General features: G+C 36.3%; 2 protein-coding genes across 2 annotated transcripts; both read left to right on the forward strand.

The window, feature by feature from the left end:
- Positions 1 to 1,427: 1,427 nt before the first annotated feature.
- Grp170 (hypoxia up-regulated Grp170 co-chaperone protein) lies at positions 1,428 to 7,868 on the forward strand. The gene is made up of 7 exons (XM_077433754.1): positions 1,428 to 1,628; positions 2,486 to 2,819; positions 2,887 to 3,032; positions 3,118 to 3,433; positions 3,506 to 3,722; positions 4,093 to 4,440; positions 4,515 to 7,868. The coding sequence occupies exons 2-7, from the start codon at positions 2,494 to 2,496 to the stop codon at positions 5,925 to 5,927; spliced, it is 2,766 nt and encodes a 921-aa protein (XP_077289880.1). The 5' UTR covers positions 1,428 to 1,628; positions 2,486 to 2,493; the 3' UTR covers positions 5,928 to 7,868.
- LOC143913771 (uncharacterized) lies at positions 1,453 to 2,402 on the forward strand. The gene is made up of 2 exons (XM_077433758.1): positions 1,453 to 2,019; positions 2,085 to 2,402. The coding sequence occupies exon 1, from the start codon at positions 1,476 to 1,478 to the stop codon at positions 1,782 to 1,784; it is 309 nt and encodes a 102-aa protein (XP_077289884.1). The 5' UTR covers positions 1,453 to 1,475; the 3' UTR covers positions 1,785 to 2,019; positions 2,085 to 2,402.
- Positions 7,869 to 8,318: the final 450 nt, after the last annotated feature.

Here is an 8,318-nt window from a genome sequence, read left to right on the forward strand (position 1 = left end):
AGCTCGTTCAATATCTATGAAGCTTTAAATACGTCAACATTCTTACTTTGATGTGGTAAAATTAACGGCCTATGAACGTTAAATTGTGAAATGACGATCTGATAATACTGACTTGTGGTAGTTTTTCATCAGACGTACCTAATAAATACTCAAACGGTTACTATTCAAATTTACATAAATCGTTGTTTGATTACATTTAGTTTCTTATAATCTTTATTATATTATTATCCTATTCTTATTATCTTTAGTTTAGTCAACAACATAAATAATTACACTCGATTCATTATTTGGAACTCATTTTATTAATATAGAAAGAAAATAAAAAAATATATAGTGAGTTTAAGTCAAATTATTGACATAAAATAACCTGACTTAAAATTATCATAAAATAGGCCCAATCAAAATCATTAACCATTATCACTTTTCATTCTGTTTTCTCAAAAAAAGCAAAGAAAAACCACTTAAAAAAAACTTTTTTCGAGTATACGTTGAGCATTAGAAAAGAATATGACAAAAAAACTTCCAACTAAATGTTAATTATCATATAATACAATCCAGAACAACGAAATATTTCAAAGGCTACACAAAATTAATCGTTTTATTAGTCTTTCTTCCACGGATGACCACTGTACATATTTTAGCGTGTATAGAGTGGTCTTGAAAGTTGAGTGAAAGGTCCGTGAACCAGTTGTCGTGACACCGGGGCAGACGAGAGGGGAAAAAATTCTGAAAAAGAGCCACGATTCTGAAGAAATTCATAACAAGAATATATGGTTCCGCGAAAACTGACTCACGGAGCTTTCACTTAACGGCGTTACGCGCACGAAATTTCACTCACGCGACAACTGGCTCACGGACATTACCGAAGTACCGATACTGGTGGTATCAGTATTTGACCGAAAACAAGCCTTTGGAACTAAATAAATGCTTTTGGAAATCCACATATTTGTCAAAATAACTGTCGTGAGCCAGTTGTCGCGTGAGTGAAAGGTCTGAGTGAAAGGCCAGTTGGAAAGGTTTGTGAGTCGGAACAACCTCTGCCCCGATGAAATCGCTCTCAGCCTCCAAAAATGTTGCTATAAAAGAGTTTGTTCATTGTTTGCTAAACTTGGTCTCTCTCTCTCTTGTCTCTCTTATGACTTTAGAGGATACTTTTGTTAACAATGACCATTCTATGCATTCTACTTCTATGATCATTTATTAATAAATATGACCATGAATCATATTAAATATGCTTGTTGGAGTTTAAACAAACTCAATATAATATACCTTCGAAAAAATATTAAACGCATGAAGTTTTCAGAGATTAGGCATAAATTGATGTCAATCATCAACTTGCTGATTTATAATCTCGAGACCACGTAGAAATAAAAAAGACATGTCATCGGAGCAAATCAATAAGATATTATTCGTGAAAAATAAACGTTCACGCACCACGGTTGCGGAGCATGTGGTTTGCGCAGTGACCGGTGTTCATGTCCACATGGCCTGACGTGTCTCTCAATCCTCAGACCACAGACCGAGGGGTTCCACTTGTCATCTGTCGAGGCTCGAGAGCGCCTCTGCGCCCCCTAGCGCTCCGCCCCTCGTCCTGCGCCCTGCGCCCCCATCACACTTCACACATAACGGTACATTTCGCACTATTCACATTATTCGTTGAAACATTATTTCATGTCACTTACGGTATATTGAACATCTTGAACATAACCTGCCCTACGACCATAAACCAACCTAATAACGTTACCCTAAAATACGGGTTTTTTTTTGCCCGCATTGAAACTTGAATTACTACAAATATTGAGAATGAACATTGTGCAAAGTTTACAGTATGTTTTGTGACAAATATTTTGATGATGCAAACCAGACATGGAAATCACATTGATCCATGTTTTTGTGGATTTTTAAAAAATGTTTTTGGTTTTGGGTCATTGGGTCAATTGCACAAATAGTAATAGTTATTCAAATGAAACATATCAAAGATATAGGTAGAATATTTTTTTGGTTTTGATTCATAGCCATGTTTAATTTTGGTTATTTTTTGGAAGAATTTTTAAAAGGCGTGTATTCAATTTTTTTTAAATCAGTCTTAAATTAATGTCTAAATTTAGTTATAATAACTAAATATACTGATCGAGTAATTTTTGGTTTTTTTATAATGTTTGATCACTATGTTCATAAAAATATTTGACCTTCTTTATTATCATTATTATTATATATTTAAAAAATCTTTTCAATGTTATCTAATTAATCAGATTGTTTTTCAGCATTGAATATGATATCATTTTTTTATTTCTCATAAAAACCCAAATGAAGTTATCTAAAATTGGTTTCGCTTGGGAATTTAATCTTTTTTCTAAGTTCAATTTTGGTTTTTTTTTCGATACATACATAAATATACACATGAAAATTTATTTAAAAAAAAAACTGATATGATATTAATTTCAGTTGTTTACCCATTTTAATCCTAATATAACTCTCATTTCAGGCTTCAAAATGATGAAGATAAACATATTATGGATAGTAACATTGATATGGTGCTCCACATATGTTCCGGGCACGTATTCCACTGCCGTCATGTCTGTGGATATCGGCTCCGAGTGGATGAAAGTTGGAATCGTATCACCAGGCGTACCGATGGAGATGGCTCTAAACAAAGAATCTAAAAGGAAAACACCAGCCACCATTGCATACCGAGACGGCGAGAGAACATTCGGCGAAGACGCTCACTCGATCGGAGTACGGTTCCCCAAAAACAGCTACAGCTACTTAATAGATCTCCTCGGAAAGTCATTTGACAACCCAATAGTCCAACAATTCATGTAAGTATCAAAATCTACTATAAAATCAGACATATTTTGAACAATACATCAACTGAAACTGTTTCAGAAAACTGTTCCCTCACTATGATATAACTGCCGATCCCGAACGGGGAATGCCTGTTTTCAATCACGATGAAAACACTAAATTCACACCTGAAGAACTCATCGCCCAACTGCTCCACAAGGGCAAAGAATTCGCTCAAGCCAGTACCGGTATACTACATACATTCATACATATCTTCAAAGTCCTCGTTTAAATGTATCAGTGATGTTACCGCTACCATTTTCTCGTCTCCAGGTCAGCCTATCACCGAGTGTGTCATCACTGTTCCAAGCTACTTCAACTATGCCGAACGTGCCGCTATGCTCGACGCTGCTCAGATGGCCGATCTCCGAGTACTCCAACTCATCAACGATCACACAGCCATCGCATTGAACTACGGCATATTTAGAAGTAAAGAGATCAACGAGTCGGCCAACTACGTCATGTTTTACGATATGGGTGCCCAGAGTACTAAAGTCTCCATCGTTGAATACAAAGTCGTCAAGACTAAGGAGAGGGGCTTCGTCGAAAGCCATCCTCAGTTGCAGGTCATCGGTGTCGGATATGATAGGTTATTATTTTGATGGGTGATTAATTTGACGAGTTGTACGGTTTATTTTAATGTTTTTTATGTTTGTTTTAGAAATTTGGGAGGTTTGATGTTTTCTTTGAGACTTCGAGATCATTTGGCTGCGAAGTTTAACGAAATGAAGAAAACCCCTAATGATGTCACGCAAAATCCACGAGCTATGGCTAAACTTCTGAAAGAAGCCAATAGAGTTAAGACTGTTCTGTCGGCAAATGCTGATCATTATGCCCAAATCGAAGGGCTCTTGGACGAGCAAGATTTCCGCATCCAGGTAATGATTAAATCAAAAAAGTGTCCTTCTTCATATATTGATGCTTATCTGTTCTATATGGTTACACGACAATTGGTGTAAGTCCAAAGGTTCAACGACAAAATGAACCCGAAAATTAGTGCACAGACAAATTGTACCCGCGACAAAATGTCCATGGAAATAATGTTCAAGCGACAAAATGTTCAAAAATCCTAAATTTTTAATGTTAATTATAAATTATTATTTTTCAATTTAAATAAGTAAATATTGGATACGGTTGAGAACACCTGTCATTTACATTTTTCGGGTACATTTTGTCGTTGAATCTTTTGGACTTGCACCAATTGTCGCGTCCTCGTTCTATATACTAATATATTTTATTATATTTCAGGTAAAACGAGAAGAGCTCGAAGAAATGTGCGCAGACTTAATATTGAGAGTGCCGAATCCTGTGAACACCGCTTTGAAGAACGCCGGCTTGACAATGGACGTCATCAGTCAGGTTATATTGGTCGGTGGAGCGACGAGAGTGCCGAAAGTTCAGGAAATATTGCAAACTGCAGTCAACATGGTTTTGAGCAAGAATATAAACGCTGATGAAGCCGCCGCGATGGGAGCAGCATACAGGGCAGCAGACCTTTCAATCGGTTTCAAAGTCAAAAAGTTTATCATAAAAGATGCCATAGTTTTGCCAATCCAAGTGCAATTCGATCGTGATAATGACAGCCAAGTCCGACAAGTATGTACCGTGTTCATTAAGTAATTAAAGCAATGTGTGTGTATGTAATTGCTTAAATTGATTTCGTTTTTTAGGTTAAAAGAACTCTATTCGGTCTGATGAATCCTTATCCTCAAAAGAAAGTCATCACTTTCAATAAGCACGCTTCAGACTTTTCGTTCAATGTTAACTATGCTGATTTGGACCATCTGCCGGCTGAAGAGATTAAGAATTTAGGTTCTTTGAATCTTACGAGAGTGGCTTTGACAGGAGTCGCCGATGCAATTGCTAAAACTGATGGACCCAATGTAGAATCTAAAGGTATCAAAGCACACTTTGTCATGGACGATTCTGGTTTGTTGAAGTTGATAAACGTGGAGCTGGTCGCCGAGAAGACGTTGTCGCCGGAAGAGCAACAGGAAGATGAAGAAGAGAGTTCTTTTGCTAAATTAGGCAGCACCATTAGTAAACTCTTCGGTGGAGACACACCCAAAAAGGAAAAGTCTTCGGATAGTGAAGAAACGGAAAGTGAACAACAGAGTGGCGAATCTGAGCAAGCAACGGAACCGCCTACTGACAAAGTCGAAACTAACGGCACTGCTAAAGGCAATTCTACAGAATCCGGCGAGGCCAAAGTCTTAAAACCCAAGATTGTTTATCTTAAAGAAAAGATTGGAATTACCGAATCTTTATTATCCATTCCTATTTTATCTGAAAATCAGTACAAAGTCTCAATGGCTAAGCTTGATAAGTTGAATAAGCACGATCAGGAAAGGACTAGGAGAGAAACGGCGTTGAACAGCTTGGAAGCTTTCGTAATAGATACACAATCTAAGTTAGAGATGAAGGAATTTAAAGACTGCGGTAAGGTTGAAGAAATAGAAAAAATACTCAAATCCTGCTCAGACGTTTCAGAATGGTTATATGATGACGGATCGGACGCCACGGCAAAACAATACGAAGATAAACTTGCAAGTTTGAAGAAGTTGACTAATGGAATCTATTCAAAGCATTGGGAACATAATGAAAGACCGGAAGCTCTAGCTGCCTTTAAAGACATATTGAACAACTCCAAATCGTTCTTAGGCACTGCTAAAAACTTCACCAAAGATGTGAACCCAGATAAAGACATATTCACCGATGTTGAAATAAAGGTTTTGACTAAGACGATCGACGATGTTGAAAAATGGGTCGCCGATATGGTGGCCGAGCAAAATAAACTCAAAAAACACGAAGATATCAAGCTGACTGTTAAGTCGTTGACAGAGAAGATGAGCGAAGTTGATAGAGAGGTGAAGTATTTGTTGAATAAATTGAAGATTTGGAGACCGAAGAAGCTACCAGTGCCTAAAGAGAATGTTACCGAAGGGAGTGGAAAGGTCGACGAAGAAGTGATTGAACCCCCGCCGGTCGAATCGTCAGGCGATGGAGAAGAGCCGGCATCCAACATTGAAACGCCCAAGGAGGCCGAAGAGACGACTATTCCGGACGAGCACAATGAATTATAATCATAAAACAAAACATAAACAAAAACCCATAGGAAATTATTTATCGACTTTTAGTGTGATGTTTTTACTTTGTTATTTGTTTTAACAAACGTAAAAAGTAGCATGTAATGAAATGAGGGATGGTTTCAGAAAGCGTTCTTCGGTTTTATAAAGCAACAAAGTGTGATATAATTAATCAATACTTCAAAACATTTCATTATTTAAGTGCACAAACACTTACACACATACACACACACACACATCCACACATGAAATGTTACACTTCTGAACCATGGAAGTTGGTAAATTGTTAATTACCATACGATTATTGTTCTGGTGAAATGTATTTTCACAATAATGAAGAATTACATCAGAACATAACCTAAAATACATCATACTATTTTAGGTTATGTTCTTTTGCGTACAGTTTGCTTGCGAATTTCATGCAACATACATTTATTGTTCAAATACTAATTAAAAAAAGCTTAAGTTGTTACAAATAAGCTCCAAAATAGAACTATTTTATTTATTTATTTTACTTTCAGACTAATAATATTTTTTCATTAGCCATATTTAAGGCATTCAGTATCGATTCCAGCATATATTAGTATAATATTAAGCGTTTGAATTCAACTTCATTACTAAAAACTTATAGGTATACATATGTAATTACAAAGGCTCAGATATGTCTTAACATATTCTGCCCGGCGTATGATTTCATACATTTGCCCATGTGGCGGCACTGTCACGCGTATTGGTACCCAATTACGCGTGACGGCATTAAATCACTTTATATAATGAATTGTCCCTAAATCTTTAGAATTTTAGTGTTGGGGTGCTCAATGAAGTGGAACCGTAAAATTATAGTCTGCTATAGCACTATCCGCGTGGCCACCGGTGGTACACGCCAGGGTTGAACGTGTTAAGACGGCGTATTTTAATTATTTATCGATAGACATTTCAAATGTGTGCTTACATAAATACACACACACATCAGTGGCGGCTCGTCCATATAGGCTGCGGGCTGCAGCCCTCCCAGTATAGTATATATTTATACTATTGTCGTTCACATGGGCTCCCAGTATGATAAATATGGATGCTATTTTTGCTTGCATTTGGTCACCGGTATGGTCAACGAGCTACTACAGCCCCATTCATCCCGCAGCCCCCTCACTTTGAATTCTCACGAGCCGCCACTGACACACATACACATTCTCATGTTTTTAATTAAAATATTTTGTTAGATGTTTTGGTGGAAAGGGTACAATTTGGCAATTTGGTAACGTTGTACATGTGTGATTGGTCTGCGTAGGCTCGATAAGTTGAGAAGTGTTTGGGTGTTACTTATTCTTAATGAGGTGTTGAAATGTTTTATTTTCTCCCCTTCCAATTTGAGACTTGTTTCGCAATGAAAAACAGAAAAAAAAAGTACGTTTTCGTAATAAAAGACCAAAGTAAAACTATTGAATTTATGAGACTGCAACAGTTTGGTTATTGATTGTTAATGTGTTCTTTTTTCCTATCATAAATGTTAAATACATGATGTATATTTAAAAAAAATTGATGTATGCATTTAGAAATAATATAAAAAATAAACAGTCGAAAATGTGAATGTGCAGGCGAATTTTATATTTTCAAAGCGCCCACTTGTCGCATTTTCATTTGATTTGCATCGTCACGGTTTCACATCTTTTCGCACATTCGTGCAAATGATTTCGACTGCGAGTTTATAATATATATATATAATAGATAATTATAATCAGCGTAAGGTTAATTTAATCATAATCGTGTAAATTATACGTATGTATTTTCATCGTGATAAATATATTTCCTTGAAATGTGTTTTTATATCATACTGTCTGTAAATCAGTTCACCGTCTATTTATTTCACATTTTTCAACTAGAACTGGATTTTGGAACTTTGTAGGGATGACGTGTCGGAAATAAATTATTTTAAAGTTTACAATGCGTTTTTAATTCTCACAATATCCTATACATAAATATATATTTTTCACATCGTTGAGAGAACGACGAAATTTAAGTCGAAGCAGCCCATTTTTTTTTAATTTTACCCTTTATATAAGACTAGCAGTGGCGTGCGCTGAAATTCTCTCTCTTTTTGTCGTACAGCCTTACTTAATGTGCACGAGCAGGATACAAGAGGAACAGCCTGTTCCTCTGGTATCCTGCTCGTGCACATTAAGTAAGGCTCTACGACAATAAAGGAGGTATGTAAAAAGAGAGAGAATTTCAGCGTACGCCACTGAAGACTAGTGTTGTGCCCGTTGATTTAAACGGGTGGTTTCGGAAAGGAATTGATACACGAATCAAAATAGAGTTATATGGTATATATAAATATAATGTAAGGTAATTTTACATAATATCTTAAGTTACATAATGCACGTAATATTA

The sequence above is a fragment of the Arctopsyche grandis genome, chromosome 6 (genome assembly GCF_051622035.1).
Source record: "Arctopsyche grandis isolate Sample6627 chromosome 6, ASM5162203v2, whole genome shotgun sequence".
In the NCBI taxonomy this organism is placed as follows: Eukaryota; Metazoa; Arthropoda; class Insecta; order Trichoptera; family Hydropsychidae; genus Arctopsyche; species Arctopsyche grandis.